Consider the following 21,218-nt stretch of genomic DNA (forward strand, 5'->3'; position numbering starts at 1 on the left):
ATGATTGTTAGGTTTTTCTCTGTATACCTTACAATATAAAGTGACTTGAGGCGACTGTTGTTGTGATTTGGCGCTATATAAATAAAACTGAATTGAATTGAATTAAAAGCTTTCTTCCTTTCATAAATCAGCCTCATAAGAGCTGATTTATTATTAGAGAAAAAAAATGCACAACTTGAAGGAAGGAAGAATCATATCTCTACAAAAGGAGATATAGTTGCAGACAATGTCCGTCAGTTCATTCATGTTTCTGGATGACTCCACAAACACCAACCAGTCAGTACAGTCAAAGCATCCCTGTAGAGGCGTTGTTACTCCAAACCTTTATGTGGTGTTTCCTCACCATCTCGCTCCTCAGCACAAACTGGCGGGAGATGCACCGTGTTGTGGTCAGAGGATCCGAGGGCGGGGCCTGCCACAGATGTTTGCGCACCTTTTATGGAACCATAACATAGATCCAGACTTTTATTGAAGTGTGTTCACATGTTGATAGAAACTGCCCAATGTCTTCTTCAAATTACAGTGATTAAAGTCCCCCAGAATAATATTAGGGGCCTCAGGAGAGAGAGATCGGAGTGAGTACACAACGTTGGAGATGGTGTCAGCCGCAATCTTTGGGTTCGCTTTATGATGGACACAACAGTGACACTGGTCTGCGGGAATTCCCTCGGCAGGTATGGCCTCATAGACATGGAGAGAACCTCAATGTCCGGCAGACACACCTGTTCACGGACAATAAAGTTTTTACACCATTTCTGATTAATGTATAAACACACCCCTCCTCTGTAAGATTTCCGAGTAACTCCGGAAATCAGCAGCTTTGCATTTATGCTCAGCTTTTTCATCGTCACAACAGATTGGAACTGCCCCAATCCATTATTCAATCTCAAGCTCTGCTCTGATGATTGTGGTTACAAGTGGTAGAAATGAGCTCTTCTGAAGGGTGGCTGGTGTTTCTCTTAGACAAAGCGTGACAAGTTCAGTGATTTGGGACAGAATGCTACTCCTGCACATTGAAACGAGCCAGATGAAGTCATACAGGGAGCTGTTAGGATGCTTCATGGGAAATTCCAGGGAGAGATGTTCCAGGCCCTGTTGTAGACCCAGAACATGCTGGAGAGATTGGTGAGATTACGTTTCCTGGCTAGGAAAGGCTTGGTATTGTCCTGAATGAGCTGCAGGAGGTGGCCGGGGAGGGAGAAGCCTGAGCTACTCCACTCAGCCTGCTTCCTAAGCAATCCAGACCCAAATAAGGAGGACAAAATGGACGCATGGATTTTGATATCTTGACAAAATATTTGACAAAAATGATGCAATTATTGCCTGTCTTTTTCAGATATACGGAAGATTAACAAAGTCAGAAGGATTCATTGTCTATTGATTTTGAATGTGATAGAAAATTATGTGCTAATCCTTGATCCTTCACTGATAATTTACTAAAGAAGTAAAAACTAAACCTGCTAAATGATGCAAGTGAGAAGATCACTTTTATTCTTTAACAAGAGATTTTAAGATAAGTCTTCCTCTGGAAACCAAGCATATATAAAATGAACTGTAGTAAATCCAGTTAATTCCCAAAAGAAGAACAAATATTGCTGTGAAATAAGACAATAATACATATGTTTTTGAAATTGTTGCACTTTTCCATTTATTAAGTGAAAGAGTCTCACAGGCATTTACACGTGTAATGTGACTATAAGCAGTTAAACCTGTTTTACTATAGATACACCCTAAAACAATTGATATGAAAAACAAAACTTACATTGCTCTGGTCTCTCATAAATACCTGCTATTTATTTAAGCTTAGTTAAATGGAGAATAAGCTAAAGGCACTGAAAAAAAGAGTAAAAAGGAACAGTGCTCATAGCCATAAAATGATGCCACTTTCTTTCCAATTTGTCTTAAAGACAGCAGTTAAGGCACTGTGGTGACCAGTAAACAAACAAACAAACAAACCAAAAAAAGAAAGAATGGAAAAATAGCCTTCAAGACCGTGGTTAAGGCACTGTGGTGACCGGTACACAAACAAACCAAAAAAAAGGAAGAAAAGAAAATTAAATGACACAAATAAAATGTATTGTAGTGCCACTGAGAAGATAAGCCATATCCACAGGAATGCACATGGCCTTTGGTTGTACTATTGGTTAAAGCTAGATTAGACAGTCCTTAACAACAGACTTACTTCTGTTATTGTACCATAATGGGGGGGTCAAAAGTCAAATCTACTTACGTAAAAGCACTACCTGATAGGTGGTGGCTCCAACTGCTGTATAGTGTGTAAAATGATGAGTACGACTACAGAAGAATGTCATATCCAAGTTCAGTAACTTCCTGTTTTTGCTGACCGGTTTACTGACCAGTGGCAGAATTAGCCATCGGTAAGCCTTTGACAATCTGAGCAGCTGTCTGCAGCACAAATCACAACACAATCAATTCATAGAAAGCTTCAAAATGTTGATAAAGGCAAAGTTTAAGCACGAGGAAAGATTTAGAAGACTTTAAGAAGAACATTAAGCAGACTTTTGCTTCATAAACAGGAAACTGTTCATGAAAAGATCATTTGTGCTTTATATGACAAATTAAAAGCAAACCTAGTCTACAGTGTCTTTTTGATGAAATTGATAACAACAACTATATATTATTGTTTAGATATTAGATATTATTGTTTACTGACACTTACTTATAAATAATAATTCACTTTGGAAAGAGTTTGTTGTTGTTGTTTTAAAAATGCAGATACTGCAAAAAAAATCTATTTAATCTAATCTAACTAGAAGTCCTACATCATTGTTATTGGCTGTTACAATTTTCCATGTGATTTCAACAGAGCAACAATAAAGTAAGTAAAGCCTGCACACAGGGAACAGGAATGTTCACCAAAAGAAGAAGAAAAGAGTAAGAGGATCTGACAAGGAAGAAGGGCTTATTTGAAGGATGCGCGGACCAGGCGGCCCTTGAGAGGCTGTGGAGGGCGGTAGTTGTCCACCATGTAGCATGGAGCTTCTCCATCTCCGGTGAAGAGGAGGCTGCGAAACTTGGCCATCTAATGAGGAAGGAAAGTGACAAAGGGAGAGTAATAAAAGATCATGTTTCCATGGACTTCTGCAGAATTTTGGAGTTGCATTAGTACAATTTCTAGCAATCATCACCAAGCAGATTAGATTAGGAGATTACAAGTGAGAGGTGAATGTATACTCTGTAGTATCACCAAGGGCTGGTTATATTGATAACTTACAAAATTACAAAGTCAGTGTTGCAATGTAACCAGTTACTGTATCTAGTAAGCAAGTACACTACCTTTCAAAAAGTACTACATGATTGTACATTACTTTTTAAATTTTTATAGGTGAACAAAACCATTTCACCGTAATGTTCCCACACAGACATATTTAACAAACAGCTATTTCAAATTGTAATCATCATCTAAACCTTATTTAAAATGAAAGAAAGACGTTTGCAGTTGAGTATCATATAAAACAGCCTATTTTACATGTACGCTCACAGTGCACTTCTACCCAACAGTAATACATGCATAAGCAAATAATAAACCTTTTAATGAAATAATGTTTCATCCACCTCACATCCATTGAAGTGTCATTAATTACTGTTACATGCAAGTGGTTGGTATGTGGGAGAGGCCCATCCAATAAAAGTTTCCTCTTTAGCATTCCCTTATCATGTCAAATGGCTTTTTGGTCCAATTTGATGAAGGCATTGGTTTAACCAAACGGAAGCTAAAAGGACTTTTCTTCATACACTTTTCTGAGAACATTCACACCACTGTTTCACAGGATTCCCAGGACAGGATTAGTTGAACATCAGTGTGCTAGGACTACAATGTGGAATGAAAGATGTTAAACAATTAAATTACTAAGACAACATGGAATAATCTCACTGCAGTGTATGTGTGTGTGAGAGAGAGAGAAAGAAAGAAAGATAAATGCCGAAAGCAGTAAAATTGCTAAAATAACTATTTCACTGGGAGTGAAATAGTTATTTTAGCCTTTAGCTAGCTGGTGATCTTGAATTTACTTTAGCAGGCCAAAGTTTCCCTTTATCTGTCACTAAATACATGTTGCACTGTGTTTCAGTGTTGCTGCACTGATTTCTACTTTGTGGAAAATAACTATATCTATATATACACTCAACAAAAATATAAACGCAACACCTTTGTTACTGCTCCCATTCCCCATGGGATGGACGTAGAGACCTAAAATTCATTCCAGATACACAATATAACCATCCCTCCCAAACAGTGGTCACAAATCAGTCCAAATGTGTGGTAGTGGGCACATCTGCTATATTGAGATAATCCATCCCACCTCACAGGTGTGCCACATCAGGATGCTGATCTGACATCATGAGTAGTGCACAGGTGTACCTCAGACTGCCCACAACAAAAGGCCACCCTGGAATGTGCAGTTTTGTCTCACAGCAAAATGCCACAGATGCCACAAGCAATGAGGGAGCGTGCAATTGGCATGCTGACAGCAGGAATGTCAACCAGATCTGTCGCCCGTGCATTGAATGTTCATTTCTCAAATGGTAAATGGCCTGCATTTGTATAGCGCTTTTCTAGTCCCTAAGGACCCCAAAGCGCTTCACACTACATTCAGTCATTCACCCATTCACACACACATTCACACACTGGCGATGGCAAGCTACATTGTAGCCACAGCTGCCCTGGGGCGCACTGACAGAGGCGAGGCTGCCGGACACTGGCGCCACCGGGCCCTCTGACCACCACCAGTAGGCAAACATGGGGTTAGTATCTTGCCCAAGGATATTTGGCATGCAGCCAGGAGGCAGCCTGGGATCGAACCACCGACCTTCTGATTAGTGGCTGACCTGCTCTCAACCATAAGCCGTCTCCACAGGCGTTTCAGAGAATATGGCAGCACATCCAACCGGCCTCACAACCGCAGACCTCGTGTAACCACACCAGCCCAGGACCTCCACATCCAGCAGGTTCACCTCCAAGATCATCTGAGACCAGCCACCCAGACAGCTGCTGGAACAATTGGTTTGCACAACCAAACAATTTCTGCACAAACTGTCAGAAACCATCTCAGGGACGCTCAACTGCATGCCCGTCGTCCTCATCGGGGTCTTGACCTGACTCCAGCTCGTCGCCGTAACAGACTTGTGTGGGCAAATGCTCACATTCGATGGCGTCTGGCACGTTGGAGAGGTGTGCGCTTCACGGATGAATCATGGTTCACATTGTTCAGGGCAGATGGCAGCTGAGAATGTCCCAGTTCTTGCATGGTCAGCATACTCACCGGACATGTCACCCATTGAGCATGTTCGGGATGTGCTTGACCGGCGTATACGACAGCGTGTACCAGTTCCCACGAATATCCAACAACCTCGCACAGCCATTGAAGTGGAGTGGACCAACATTCCACAGGCCACAATTGACAATCTGATAGACTCCATGCGACGATGTGTTGCACTGCATGAGGCAAATGGTGGTCACACCAGATACTGACCGGTTCTGGGTCCCCAGACCCCCAATAGCGCAAAAAACTGCACATTCCAGGGTGGCCTTTTGTTGTGGGCAGTCTGAGGTACACCTGTGCACTACTCATGATGTCAGATCAGCATCCTGATGTGGCACACCTGTGAGGTGGGATGGATTATCTCAATATAGCATATGTGCCCACTACCACACATTTGGACTGATTTGTGACCACTGTTTGGGAGGGATGGTTATATTGTGTATCTGGAATGAATTTTAGGTCTCTACGTCCATCCCATGGGGAATGGGAGCAAAAACAAAAGTGTTGCGTTTATATTTTTGTTGAGTGTATGTGTGTCTTATAAATGTATGAGCACATTTAATGTTAGTGGAGAACGCTTATTGCCACCTCTGTGTGAGTTTTGTGTCACACGAGGGTTACATTCATGAGTGCAAACTGCGCCCTGGAGATACAGGCAGTCAGTGTAATCTAAGTGAAACACCAGTTACTTAAGGTTTAGACCCACCCTACTAAGTCTGATATGGCTTCTGTAACTACACTCTTGACAGTGATAATGTTTGGATCAACATTCTGGCCCCCCAAACCATGCACAACCACTAAATGAAATGTATAGTCATACAAACGTGTGTACAATTATACTGTAAAAAACAGAGTAACAGGTAAACAGCCTGTTCTCTTTAATCAACAACAATGAAATTGTGTTGATTTCATGAGTCTATGAAGCTTAATACTTTCCTTTCACTTTCCTATTTGATGTGAAAATCTTTCAGCATTCTCAGCTGACAAAATGACTAAAAAGCATGTACACATTTGTGCACATGTACTAAAGTGTATATTTTCTTTGGACTAATACACTCACACTCTGACATTCTACCTAAACCCTTATAACACTGTCGCCAAGGGCTTGCTCGTTGAGGTTATATTATTGTTGGGATTTTCTTGGTATTATTGTAGGGTTATTGTAGGGTCTTACAATATAAAGAACCTTGGGTGACTGTTGTTGTGATATAGTGCTATATAAATAAAATTGAATTGAATCAAATAGTTATAACTACACATTGCCTATGTGTGTGAAAGGGATGGGGTTGGGGGCCAAGATAAGTACTTGTGCAGGGCTGACGCTGATTGGCTCCTTAAGTACAATCCAGGTGACACTCTCCAGGAGGGGAGGAGTCGTCAAAGAGCCCTCATAGGTCCAATAATCCGGGGAACCAGGAAGAAGAGTCCTTGGATCAAAGTTAGCAAAGGTTGTCTGCTTTCCCTGTAGGCATGAGGGAAGAGAAAATGGAAGAAAGGAAATACCAAAAGAAAAACCATGATAGTGGCATCATTAGTTTCCAACGCCTTTAAACTGCTCTGCACAAACAGTACGAGCACATTTGTTTTCAGCAAACCTGTATTTTACCAATTCTGAGACAGCTGATTTTACCTTGTTCTTGATGGCATCCAAAGCATCCAGAACTTTCTGAAGGCGGGGGTTGGCAGCACCAATCTGGAACACAATGTGAAGATAACAAACTTTTATATTTAACATTTTTTGTTTTTACATTATTCATTTTGAACTTTTTAGCCTCTGACGGTTCACCTTTAGAAATACCCCCACTACAGCAAGTCCATCAGGCTTTTCAGCTGCCTCTCCAAAACTGGGGTACTTAGTGTTCCAGTGCACCAAGTGAAGCTAACAGGAAAATCAAACAAAGTTGAAATATTAAAGCACAAAGCTGAAGAAAGTAAAGTAACAACTAAATAGTTGTTTACACAACAGACCCACAAGTTGCATATTGTGTGCAACTGTTTTTAATCCTATGCAGTGTCAAGATCTTTTTACCTCACAGGGGAACTTGATGCCATTGAGAGTGTGCTCAGAGCCTCTGTTGTCACTTCCTCCCCAGTGGAAATGAAACTGCCTCAGGCGGTAGACTCCAGAAATAGGACCCCCAGTCAAGGCTAGTAATAACAGAACATCATAATCATTGGGGCCACAGTCAGGAAAGGACAGATGTTGCATGTGTTGATCTTTGTATTCAGCATTGAAAAAGCAAAAGACCCAGGATTTTCAGAGTCTGACCTGTATGAGGATAACACAGGATTTTAAGTCTTTTCTGGTTCTCAATTTTTTTGAACTTTTTGAACTGAGTAGAATGACTTAATTCTGTGTTTACTTTTACTTTTGTAATGACATGCAGTACACTGGATAAAAGGTGAACAGTAAAAGTACTAGTATAGTATAGTATAACAGGGTGGGGTACTGTAGATGTCTGTTGACCTGCAGATAATGAAATAGAGCTGATTATGATTAACTGCATGCTGACATCATCACGCTTATCTACTACAGTACATACAGCAGGGGTGGCTGCATAAACAAGACAGATAAAGCTAACTAATGCTAGGATCAACTGTAAATGTACACAATGTAGTGATGGGTCGTTCGCGAACGAAATGGCTCTTAGAGCCGGCTCTTTGACGTGAACGACGCGAGCCGGCTCCTTATCGCGAGCCGTCACGTGGGGTTTTTTTTTTTTCTTTCTCTCAGCCTCTCTCTCGCACTTTTTTTCCGCTTCACTCTGCACGCGAGCCTTGTGCTTTACGCTGGGCAGAGGGGGGAGGGGCGGTAGTTACACTCAGTAGCACAGGAACAGAGCAGGAGAGAGAGAGAGAGAGGCAGGGACAACAACATTAGAAAGGTATAGTAATCATCCACAACTATTTTCAGTTGCAGATGATAAAGGATTGAGAAAGTTTATTCATGCAGGTCCATATGACAGAGAATGTGCATGTTCTTTTAGTTTTCATATTATAATTTATATTTAATTGTGTTGTGGTTTGCAGTGTTTTGTGTTCTTTTCACTTTAAATTTGTGAAAGGAAAAAGCTGAAAATTTAAATAGTTAAAACTTGAAATGTGAATAGTTGATTTTTGTATTAGATGATTTATTTATTACATTTTATGTGGAGTGAATAAATAAAAGTATATTTACGGTGGCCCCTAGAGACAAAGCACATACAAACTTCAAATCACGTACGAACTCTGAAGCATGTACAAACTCCAAAACACGTAAAAACACGTACAAACTCCAAAACACGTAAAAACACGTACAAACTCCGAAGCACATAAAAACTCAGAAGCATATAAAAACTCAAAACACGTACAAAAGACAACAGAAGTGCTCCAGGATGCTGGGCACAGTGTTGAGCCTTTGTTATCTTGTGGCTACACAAGCCAGCAAGTACCAACGACCGGATTTGGTGTGTGGTAATAACAGGTAAATGAACTTTTTTTTAAATTATTTGAATATATATATGAGTGCCTGTGTATAAATACACAAACAATACACACATGCTTTCAATTGTGTAATTTAAGTGATCTAGTAGCTCTGCTTTGGAAGTTCAGTTCATGCTAGAAATGTGTTTTGGAGTTTGTACGTGTTTTGTCTCTAGGGGCCACCGCATATATTTATATATAAACATATATAAATAAAACCACTTGTTTTTACGTTAGTAATTCCTTTTGTGCATAATTTTATATTATTGTTAATAATAAATTAATTAAAGCAACAAAACAACCTGAAGAGCCGGTTCGGAGCCGAAAGAGCCGGCTCTTTTTAGTGAGCCGAACCGAAAGAGCCGGATCTCTAAAAAGAGCCGGAAATCCCATCACTAACACAATGACATACACTTTAGAATTTTTTAATCAAAGAGTCACATTTTCTGACCCTCTTCTACACAACTGCAATATAATGAATATTATATACTCATTACACTTTTGTCCATAAGGCTTTATAACTGTACAAAACATTAAGAAGATTGCATTGGACATCTAGACATTTATTTGATGATTTAGCCACACCTTACAAGACATAAATAACTAGATGAATATCTTTTTTGTGGCTCTGTACTTACTGGAGCTGTCTGTGTCATCCACAAAGTCCACCTGGAAGGAGTGCCCATTGTTCAGAATGCCCTTGGTGTTTGAGGGGTCGTAGCTGATTTTCAGAGCCTTCAGAGATGGGTCATAATGAGCTTCTTTAGGGATTATGTTAATGGGAGACTGCCTGTTCCCATCAGCTATGGGGAAATCTGCAGCCCATGTGTCAGGTCCTGCAAATACATGCATGTGTTAACATCACACATACGTTCCACATATGACTCTCCATGCTATACATAAGTATACTGAGAATTTTAAAATGCACCATTTCTATTGGTTTTTCTAACTGAAGTTAAATGTAAATATACGATGTTTACGACTAAGAAATGTAGAACTTATATTTAATTTCTCATTTCTGTTTATCAAGTACAAGGTCTCAAGGTTAAGGTGCTCACATCCTTTATGAGAGAGTTGAAAAATTAACACGTTTAAACGATCATACTGCTACTGACCTAAATGAGAACCTTGATGTTGAAGTTGTTTAGTTAATAAAAGCAGCAGTACCACAATACATACGATACAAATGACTTTCAAAGTATCTGAGTTCTTTCCAAGGTAAATGCTAACAGTATGAACACAGTAAGTACTGGAAATCTATTACACTTGGCACATAAATTGCTAGATAATACCTCACATGTAGGTTAGATACAGAAACTTTCATACAATTTCTAATGAAAGGTTGTAATAGTCAAGTCTATTTATAATCCATAAATTGTAGTTTTAAAAGCCATTCTATCGAAATAAGTCTCTTCCAAAATGTCCTCAGCTCTAAATCTCAACTGTACAAAATATGTATATATACATATATATATATATATATATATATATATATATATATATATACACACACACACACAACATTTTCCCATTTTATTCCTGTCTATAACATCCAGGTATTATAGGCAGTGAAAATATATTCTATAAATATATAATTAAATAAATATATTACTAAATAAAACATAACAGCCCGTTTTTATTTGAACATAAAATTACAGAAAATGTGTCCCAGAGAAACAGTTATCTTAACTAATAAAACTAACAACTAACTTATCAAAACAAACCAAATTACATATTTATTTTTATTTAAAAAACTGTAATAAAATCCATTCATTAAAATACAATTATGGTTTTAATGTTTAATCATAAAGGAATAAATAAATAAATAAGAACGCTTAGCTTCTGTAAACGATCAGGGTCTCTGTAGGTCTGCTCCTACCCCAGGCTTAGCCGCAGTGGTGTATTGTTTAAGCAATGAAATTATTATAGAAAATGGACAAATTGTTGTTTGTAATATATGCCACTGTCTACACAACTATATAGAAAACGGAGTTGAGTGGGGCAACATCCTCTCCTACAGCAAACCCGGTAGGATGCTCTAAGATCCTCACCGTTGGTCGGTTCGTATCCCCATCCATGAGACATGGCTGCTCCAACTGTAAGCTACCCTGGTACTGATTAATCCACGTCAGTCTGCCGGACGACAAAAAGGCGAAGGGTGATCTGTAATTACCACTCGCTGCGTTGCTTTATATACGCCGTGTCAGTCCTCACCCCGGTGGGTTTGGCTTGCCGCTTCTTAAGAGAGAACAGGGCAGCCATTCAGAGATGTGATGGTGGCGTCCTTTACTAGCCCAGTCCTCCTTCTCGCCTCTCCTCCCCCCTGCTTTCCTCACGATATGCGGGGTCTCACTTTTGAAACGACGTGATGGCGATTTTTCAGCCCGCTCTCTCTTCCCCTGGCAGAGAAGGATTAGTACCTGATGCGCGCTCATCCTCCACACATGTATCTCTTCTAGCACCCGGCAGCGTGCCGATGCTGTCTTTCGGTGCTTCCAGCGGATCTGATATTGTGAAGCCTCTTGCCAGCTCTTGTTGGTGTAGCTTTGTGCACGGGATGTTCATGCCTTTGCACGCTCAGAGGAGCTTAGTTGTGGAGTGGAGGCTTCAGCCCCGCAGTTAAACCGTTAAACACAAGCACACTTTCCTACCAAAATAGCCCTAGTTTTCAATATCCTAAGCGAAACAGGTCAAAACGCAAATAAATAATATAATACACTTTAAACCCTAATACTCAAAGTAGTTAAATACATTGTGTAAACGTAATTTCCCCTAAAAATCTATAACTTCAATATTTTGAGTTTCTCTTTTTTCAGTGTGAGTTAATTGAAGCAATTGAAGTTATTTTGCTGAATAAGTACCAGTTAAAAATATTTCTGGTTTAGATATCTGACAGCAAACATAAAATATTTTTTAATTTTTAACATAAAGATCGAGTTCATTTTGATTTTGACATTGGACAATACAACAGAACTGCTTTGATTGGTAACTTGAAGGGTCTTAGATTTTTATTATTCTTTATATATTATAGATAGTGCTTGCCTTGTTTTCTTGTTGCCTGTATGGTGGGTGAAACTGACCCAATTTCAAATGGCAGCACACCTGAGCAGGCAGGGCTCTGGTGTATAAAACGCCCATAAACTAGCTCTGCCCAGAACCTCTTGGGTTTCTTCTCTGCTTATTTTTCATGGACGCTGCTTAGCTGATAAAGCATTTCAGTTTTGTTTTTAGCACATGCTCTCTCAAATACCCTCTGTGAATTCAGACATCATGTGTTGATATGCTGACAGTCGTTCAAGCTAGGTGTCTTTATTTTATTTAACTGAAATATTGTAAAATATCAGGGGTGGCTGGAGCTCAGGTGGTAGAGCAGGTCGCCTACTAACCGGAAGGTTGGTGGTTCGATTCTAGTCTGCTCCAGTGTGCATGCCAAGTATCCTTGGACAAGATACTAATCCCAGGTTGCCCTTTGATGCATCCATTGGAGTGTGAAAGAATGTATGGTTGTTAGTTAGCACTAAATGGGTGTGATTAGGTGAATGAACAAATTGTGTAGAGTGCTCAGGTAGAGTAGAAAAGTGCTATAAGAACCAGTCCAATGGCCTCCAAACTCTATATGTGTTCTTGTTCTTTTTTTATCACATACTTTGAGCCTGGTTGTGACAAATGGAGACTCGTCTGCACAATTATCTTGTTCTCAAGTTTTTTTATGCTTAATTAAAAGCTTGGTGTGCTATTTTGTAAGACTTCAGTGTTACATTTGTGTACACTAAATTGGCTAGTCGTATCTTTGGGTTTGCCTTTAGAGAAAGTCCGAGTTATTAGTCACAGTTTGGTCATTTGTGGTTGACTGATATTCTGGGGACTATATCTGCTGAGTATTAGCTTCAGGAGGCCTTTGGAGAAAAGCAAACTTTGCCACATTAACTTGTTAAAACCAAATCAATGAACTTCAGAATTTTGAGTTGTTTCTTGGGTTATTTGCCTATTGACAAACATATTGAGCTGATCTATAGAAGTTTTCCATCTTGCTTTGGGGACACACCTTCTAAAATGACTTGGATTGAACATATTTTGATGCGAGTAATGCAAAACTGATCCGGCAAAGATTTTAGTCTCTGAGGAAAAGAAAAAAATTAATCTTAAAGTTCAGTATATGGTAGGAAAATAACATTGCAGTGATGTCTTCATCAAGCTGGACTTCCCCTTGTCTATTGATCAAAAAATCAAAGTTGCCACAGTGTTTTACAGATTGGAGAAAGCACAGTGACTATATGGAACTAACTATATGTGGGGTAAAGGATACTAATCCTTTACCCCACATTGGAGACTGTATTGGCCAAGCTGGTGCAGTGTGAGCAAGTTTAAATGAATCTTTCACCTCAAAATATTACACACAATAGCCTACCCTATGGTAACAACAGTTTAAAATGAATCCAATTGAATTAAAAATGAAAAACAAAAGTATAACGTGTATATACATATTCACAGTTTTTGCTTAATACTTTGTTGAAGCACCTTTGACACTAATTACTACGGTGGCCCCTAGAGACAAAGCACGTACAAACTCCAAAACACTTGCAAACTCCAAAACACATGCAAATTCCAAAACACATGCAAACTCCAAAACACTTGCAAACTCCAAAACACATGCAAACTAAAAAACACATGCAAACTCCAAAACACGTACAAACTCCAAAACACATGCAAACTAAAAAACACATGCAAACTCCAAAACATGTACAAACTCCAAAACACATGCAAACTAAAAAACACATGCAAATTCCAAAACACGTACAAACTCAAAAACACTTGCAAACTCAAAAACACATGCAAATTCCAAAACACGTACAAACTCCAAAACACGTACAAACTCCAAAACACATGCAAACTAAAAAACACATGCAAATTCCAAAACACGTACAAACTCCAAAACACGTACAAACTCCAAAACACATGCAAACTAAAAAACACATGCAAATTCCAAAACACGTACAAACTCAAAAACACTTGCAAACTCAAAAACACATGCAAATTCCAAAACACAACGGAAGTGCTCCAGGACGCTAGGGGCAGTGTTGAGCTTTTGTTACCTAGTAACTACACAAGCCAGGAAGTACCAATGACCGGATTAGGGGTTTGCAGCCTTTTTTTTTTTTTTTTTTTTTAACTTCATTTATCACATTTTAGACATACAGTCAAGTAAGGGGGTTTGCAGCCTTAAAGGCCGCATTTTAAGGCCGATTACGTCACAGCGACAAGAGAAGGCTTTCCCAATTCAAAGGCTGCTCTACATGCGGCCCTCAAATACACTCAACAAAAATATAAACGCAACACCTTTGTTACTGCTCCCATTCCCCATGGGATGGACGTAGAGACCTAAAATTCATTCCAGATACACAATATAACCATCCCTCCCAAACAGTGGTCACAAATCAGTCCAAATGTGTGGTAGTGGGCACATCTGCCATATTGAGATAATCCATCCCACCTCACAGGTGTGCCACATCAGGATGCTGATCTGACATCATGAGTAGTGCACAGGTGTAACAAAGGTGTTGCGTTTATATTTTTGTTGAGTGTACGTCCTTAATTTCCCTGAATTTTAAGGATGGGTCGGTGTAGCCTTCATGGCCCAACATATCCCAGACTTCATAGTGCGGTGGTGGTGTGGATAATTTTGCCGAAAAAAAACGGTGGAAGCGGAGCGGAGGAAGAGTAAACTTTCAGAAGTAAGTACTGAATATTATGTCACTTATTTATGCGCAAATATTTTTTAATGAAGAACATTAAACCATTATTGTTGGCCACATGTCAGGAAAGTTATGTGACATTAGCGATGTCTATACTTTCAGAATTAACTTGGTTTTAAAGCCTTTACTTTAAAAAAAATATATATAGTAGGGGTGCAACGATATTCGTATCGATATTGAACCGTTCGATACAGTGCTTTCGGTTCGGTACGCATATGTATCGAACAATACAACATTTGTAATTTATTTTATCAACTTTCCTTCTGACGATGCTGTCTGTGTTGAGCGCTCAGTGAATCTGCGTTCGACTACTCCGCCTAGGCTGCACTGTCGAGCGCAGATCCACTGAGCGCTCAACACAGACAGCATAGTCAGAAGGAAGAGCGCAGGGCAAGCTAGCAAGACAGAAGTTAAGCTCTCCTTGCAACATGGACCTCCCCCACTCTCATTCAGATCTGGCGTTTGGAATTATTTTGGTTTTCATGTGACGTATGACCCTGAAGGTAAGCGAGTCATGGACTAAAGTAAAACAGTATGTTGGATGTGCCATGCAATGCTCAATTACATGGGTGGGAACTAGTGTGTTAGCGCAGTTAGCTCGTTAATGTGTTGGCCGTCTAGCCCCATGCACGGGGCGATCGGCGGTAGCTCGTTAACGGAGATTTGCCGTGTTGTGGCGTTAAGGTCATTTCAACGAGATTAACCTGAAAGCACTAGTGGGAACACAACGAATATGACTGCACATTTACGCCGACATCATCCTAGTGCAAAGACAAAAACAACAAGCATGCTACTAACTTTAGCCGAGTCATTTAGACAGCTGTTAGCACATGATTCTCCTTATATGTTTAATATGCTGCTGAGAATATAGCCCAGAAGAAGCGGATAGTATAGCTTGTATTTTGGAAAGAGACATTTCTCTGTAATAAACTCTTTTCCAAAGATGAGTGATTCCTCAATCAGATACAGGGCTCGCAAAATCGCTAGCCCGACATCCTGGGGCTAGCGATTTTTTTCAGACGGGCTACCAAAATCTATCTCTGCCCTGCCCGTCGGCCTATCGTAGGAAGGAAAAATATATGTCAATGCTTTTTTTCAGAATCAGAATCAGAAAGGGTTTTATTGCCAAATGTTGAGCAGGTTTACAACATTAGGAAATTGCTGCGGTGCTTCAGTGCAAACATGCTGTCATAAATTGCGCTTAAATAGACATGAAAAAATAAAAGTAAGAATAAGAATTAAAAGTGCTACGTAGAAAGATATATGCATGAGATATACATGAGATATATACATGAGAATAAGAATTAAAAGTGCTACGTAGAAAGATATATACATGAGTGCAGGTGGTGATCAGTGCCAAAACATGGAATCATGCAGTGAACACAGCGTAGGGTCATGAGTTAGTGGTGGGAACAGTCATACGGTTATTGTTCATGTGTCCAACAGCAGAGGGGAAGAAACTGTTCTTATGGCGAGAGGTTCTGGTGCGAATGGACCGGAGCCTCCTGCCTGAGGGGAGCAGGTCAAACAGACTGTATCCAGGGTGAGAAGGGTCAGCTGAGATCCGAGCTGCACGCCGCAGTGTCCTGGAGGTGTACAGGTCCTGCAGAGATGGGAGTCTACAGCCAATCACCTTCTCAGCAGAGCGCACAACACGCTGCAGTCTCTGTTTGTCCCTGATAGTGGCTCCAGCGTACCACACGGTGATGGAGGAGGTGAGGATGGACTCGATGATTGCGGTGTAGAATTGCATCATCGTCCGTGTTGGCAGGTTGAATTTCTTCAGCTGCCTCAGGAAGTACATCCTCTGCTGGGCTTTCTTGATGACATAGGTGATGGTGGGCTCCCACTTCAGGTCCTGAGTGATGGTGGTACCCAGGAAGCGGAATGAGTCCACAGAGGTGATGGGGGTGTCAGTCAGGATGATGGGGGGGAGTGGGGCTGTGTGCTTCCTGAAGTCCACAATAATCTCCACTGTCTTCTGGGCATTCAGCACCAGGTTGTTGTGGCTGCACCAAGACACCAGACGTTCAACCTCCCTCCTGTAGGCAGACTCATCCCCGTCCGAGATGAGCCCAATAACGGTGGTGTCATCTGCAAACTTGATTAGCTTGACAGACTGGTGGGTGGAGGTGCAGCAGTTGGTGTACAGGGAGAAGAGCAGAGGAGAAAGAACACAGCCCTGAGGGGAGCCGGTGCTGATGGTCCGAGAGTCCGAGACATTCTTTCCCAGCCTCACATGCTGCTTCCTGTCCGTCAGGAAGTCAGTGATCCACCGGCAGATGGGATCAGGCACATTCATCTGGGAAAGCTTGCCTCGGAGATGGTCTGGAAGGATGGTGTTGAAGGCAGAGCTGAAGTCCACAAACAGGATCCTGGCGTAGGTTCCTGGGGAGTCCAGATGCATTCTTTCAGAAATGTAGCTGGGTAATTATGTCATTGGCATCGGTGAGCCACTGTCAATATGTGACATATTGAAATCGCGTTTGAATTTGCGCTTGTTTTTTGCTTTCACTTTGCAAATGTCCAGGTGCCTTCTTTTGGCGCACCGGCCGGTCACGACCGGCGGGGGAAAAGTCACTCGGGTCAGAACATGGGGTGCCACCATCATCCCACTTCTGACACCAATGTGGCGAGCTCAGACAACGAGGAGACGGAGGTATCGTTTGGTCTTGCTTCCCGTGAGCTAGCCAGGGAGCACAGCCATTTATTGACATCTGCAGAAGAACACTGCCGCTAGCTAACTGCTCAGCGCGGCAACCGCACAGCAACAACAACAACAACACACAGGGCGCCCTCTGACCCCGGAAGGACACACCGTCGCAGCGAGAGGGCGTCACTCGTCACTATGGCAACATAAACAAAACATAACTGTACAAACAGAACCCCGAACAGCCCTGACCCGCTACAATATGCTGCTGAGAATATAGCCCAGAAGAAGCGTATAGTATAGCTTTTATTTTGGAAAGAGACATTTCTCTGTAATAAACTCTCTTTTCCAAAGATGAGTGATTCCTCAATCAGATTTATTTTTTTAATTACTTTCAGCAACATTAAATTTAAAAACTGTACTTTTGAGTTAAAATATATATTTATAATTTTAATAAATGACAAATTAAAAAGGCATGAACATTTTTTTTGTATCGAAAAAAATATCGAACCGTGACACCAAAGTATCGAACCGAACCGAACCGTGAATTTTGTGTATCGTTGCACCCCTAATATATAGGCGACCTTAATCTTACAGAGATTGTGATGATTTTGTGGATAATTCAATTCAATTCAATTTTATTTATATAGCGCCAAATCACAACAAAAGTCGCCTCAAGGCGCTTCATAGATACAGAGAAAAACCCAACAATCATATGACCCCCTATGAGCAAGCACTTTGGCGACAGTGGGAAGGAAAAACTCCCTTTTAACAGGAAGAAACCTCCGGCAGAACCAGGCTCAGGGAGGGGCGGGGCCATCTGCTGCGACCGGTTGGGGTGAGAGAAGGAAGACAGGCTAAACACATGCTGTGGAATTAAAGTCAGTCATATATCCACAAACACAACAAGCTGAAAGTCAGTGATGCTGCTCGGTTTGCAGTCCTGAATATCACGGCACAAGCAGGATTCACTGCACTGTTAATGTTAGCTATGTTATATTGCTGCCTCTGTTCGGTGGTGTCGAGCCAAACGGACTTTAACGTGTGTTTGAACGAGCTGACGGTTCACTCGTTAAGCTGAAAGAAAGATGCTTTAATCACAGGAGTCACACATGTGTCCACTGTACCATCTGGGACTCTTCTTGTTTCGTAATAACACAAACACTAAATCCTCCTTCTTTTGTGCTGTTGTGTAGCAGTGTGTACACCTGAGACTGTCACCTGTCTGTCTGTCCTGCACTCTCTCTCTGTTTCTTTCTCTCTGATTGTGGAATAAAAGTATGAACGTGTGTTTATAAGTTACACTTGTGTTTGAATCCTGCAGCTTATCACACATTTGATTTCCATGTGTGACGACTGCAAGTGTCCAGAGTGAGGACAGACTGAGGGACCCACTGCTGCACATCATCTGTGAGGCTTTGCAGCCCTGATGATCCACCAGGACAAACTCAGCAGTGTGTGAGGAAGAGGAGGAGGAAGAGCCAGCAGCAGCTGACAGATGGAGAGAATAGACAGACTGTTCCCTGTTTGTGAAGGACTGCTAGGAAAGTTTAACATAACTGTCTGTCCTGAATCAGTCTTATTAGGTAATGTTCAAATAATGTGATCATCCCAGTGTTTTCAGTGTGGGAGAAAGTACTCAGGGCCTTCAAGTTACACACTATGAAAGGCAGCAACAAGGTTAATGTTCAGAAACCTAAAGTCTGTATCAGCAGCAGAATGGAGCTAAAATAAATGTTGGTTTCAGTTCTATGAAGCTTTGAGTATTTTGGATCAGTAGCACTGCTGTGTTTGTTGCATCATATTGCTGTAATTGTTTATATGCTTTATATATTCTGAGGTAAGTTGATCTATAGTGTTACGTCATATTCTATAAGGATGTTATGTGTTTGTAGACTTTCTGCCCAGTTTGACCCATTTAGCAGAAGCCAGCCTGTTTAAGGCTCTGATATCTATTCTGTAGAGCTGGGCGATAGAACGATAACGATATGTATCGCGATATAACTTTTACTCGATAGAGAAATTAAGCTATCGCGATAGACCTCGCCGCTCTTGTCCTCAAAAAAAAGAAAAAAAAAAAAAAATAAGGTCAGCCAATCCAAATTAAGTAGCGCAGAGCCGAACCAATCACAGCCGCAGCGTCACGTCGCGTGACTTGTTACGTACAGCACAAGTGCCAAGCCGCACGTGTGTTTGTTTGGGAAGCAGCCAGCGGGTAATGGAGGAAATGAGTGTGCCGACTAGAAAAATCAACCGAGCGTGACCGAAGAGAAAACAGATGATGGTTCCAACGCCGGAGAGATTGTCGAACGGAGGAGCCATAGATGTTCCGTAGTGTGAAGGTATTTCGGCTATTTCAAGTCTGACAAAAAATAGAGTAGCGTGCACTGTAAATTGTGCCGAAAGCAAGTCTGGAAATACAATAAACTGGTGCATGCGTCACACTGTGCGCCACGTTATTGTTTCGGTGAATGAATTTCTACAATACTGTTACTGTTAATTCTACTCTCTGCAGTGTTTAAATGCTTACATATACACACAGTTACTGTCCGTCCACACATACGACTCGGTTCTGCTTCTATGCCCCAGCTTTGTTTACTTTTTCCCACCGAGGCTTCTAGACTTCTGATTGGCCAACATTTCTGCACGGTTAGGAATCTAGCGCCACCTGCTGCTTTGGCATGTTCATAGCAGCGTTTTCCTTCATTTCTGCCTTTATGTGTGGACGGGATTATTTTTTAAAACGAAAACGGAAAATCTCCGTTTTCAAAAATACCCGTGTACGTGTGGACGTAGCCTCAGTCTCTGACTGGAAGCGCTAATTCGTCATTCGGCTTTTGTCAGACTAAAGTAACTGTTAAAACTGTTTGAAAAGCTAAGCTATACAACAAGGAGAGATTGAGAATTTCCTTTTAGTTCTCAGTTTATTTGATATTGACAAAAGTTAGTCAGTTTTGTCTGTTCTTCTGTAAAACAAACTAAGATTTATTTTTAGAATTAATATTTTGTTTCTAAGTGGAATTGACAATTTAGTCTGTTTCATTTGTTCTATTTTGAAACTTAAACGCTTTAGCGGCTGCCTTTTGTGTAGTTTGCAATATTTGCCTTTATTTATCTGAAAAAGTCTCATGTTCCTTAAGTACATCTACCCTGTTGAACTTAATATGGGAAATAAATATTTAAATAAAAACAAGCTGCTGATTATTTCACATTTTACTTGTGAGCAACGGCACATTTAAATCTTACAAATATAGTTATTTGGCTTATATCATGATAGATATCGTTATCGCCTGAAATGAAAAAAACATATCGTGATATGAAAAAATCTCATATCACCCAGCTCTACTATTCTGTATGACTTAAAGCAGTTATGACATGGTCTGATTTTCTCACCCAATAAAGGAATATTTCATATATCAGTCTACTCTTCATTTTATCAGAAACAGTTATCACAGCTTGTACATTTTCTTTTAATAAATATATGTAAGCAATGAGCCAAATTTAGTAATGCCAACATACTGAAGGAACAACATTTGTCTCTTATATATGATACACCTATATATGCACTGTCAAAGATACTTGTCTTTGAGTGAAGATTTAAGGTGATAAGACATGTAAATAACTGCAACTTGAATCTGTACTGAAGCTCAGTATTTAACACAGAGTTCATGTTCACTGCTGTAATAGCTAACAATGACTAATATAATAACCATAATATTGGCCATATTATATTTACATTACCAAAGTGATATGACTTTAGTCTCATAAACAACATCAGCTAATTCTTCTTTACTAACTAATCTTGAAATAACTGTTCAGTACAGAAATGAAGCCCAAAAATCATGTTTTACTGTCCTGTGGTCTCAGCCTCAGATACTTATCAAGTCACACAAAGCTCTTGTAGAAACAAACAAACAAATGAACAAAATATGTTCTCCTTCATTTCTGTCAAACAAAGTTGTATGACACGTTTCCAGCGGTTAGTATCATGGTTGCTAGGCAACCTGGGAAGCGCGACGGAGACTAGACCGTCCCATACAGACAAACTTGCCGTTTATTTTGCAAATCGAG

General features: G+C 40.5%; 1 protein-coding gene across 1 annotated transcript; it reads right to left on the reverse strand.

The window, feature by feature from the left end:
- Nucleotides 1-1,632: 1,632 nt before the first annotated feature.
- cahz (carbonic anhydrase) lies at nt 1,633-11,083 on the reverse strand. The gene is made up of 7 exons (XM_085389265.1): nt 10,796-11,083; nt 9,383-9,580; nt 7,312-7,430; nt 7,069-7,161; nt 6,913-6,975; nt 6,589-6,744; nt 1,633-3,043 (listed from the first exon to the last, which is right to left on the reverse strand). Exons 1-7 carry the CDS (start codon nt 10,827-10,829, stop codon nt 2,924-2,926), a joined length of 783 nt encoding a protein of 260 aa, XP_085245391.1. The 5' UTR covers nt 10,830-11,083; the 3' UTR covers nt 1,633-2,923.
- Nucleotides 11,084-21,218: the final 10,135 nt, after the last annotated feature.

The sequence above is a fragment of the Rhamphochromis longiceps genome, linkage group LG18 (genome assembly GCF_057381845.1).
Source record: "Rhamphochromis longiceps isolate RC_006_pf linkage group LG18, R_longiceps_female_GT1.1, whole genome shotgun sequence".
In the NCBI taxonomy this organism is placed as follows: domain Eukaryota; kingdom Metazoa; phylum Chordata; class Actinopteri; order Cichliformes; family Cichlidae; genus Rhamphochromis; species Rhamphochromis longiceps.

What these genes read in the sequence shown, in the direction of transcription:
- cahz (XM_085389265.1), bottom strand. Translation starts at nt 10,829, where the DNA reads ATGTCTCATGGATGGGGATACGAACCGACCAACG. An exon ending in GGGATACGAACCGACCAACG is followed by an intron (nt 9,581 to 10,795) that starts GTGAGGATCTTA and finishes ATGTATTTGCAG; the next exon opens with GACCTGACACATGGGCTGCA. An exon ending in GGATGACACAGACAGCTCCA is followed by an intron (nt 7,431 to 9,382) that starts GTAAGTACAGAG and finishes TGTTATTACTAG; the next exon opens with CCTTGACTGGGGGTCCTATT.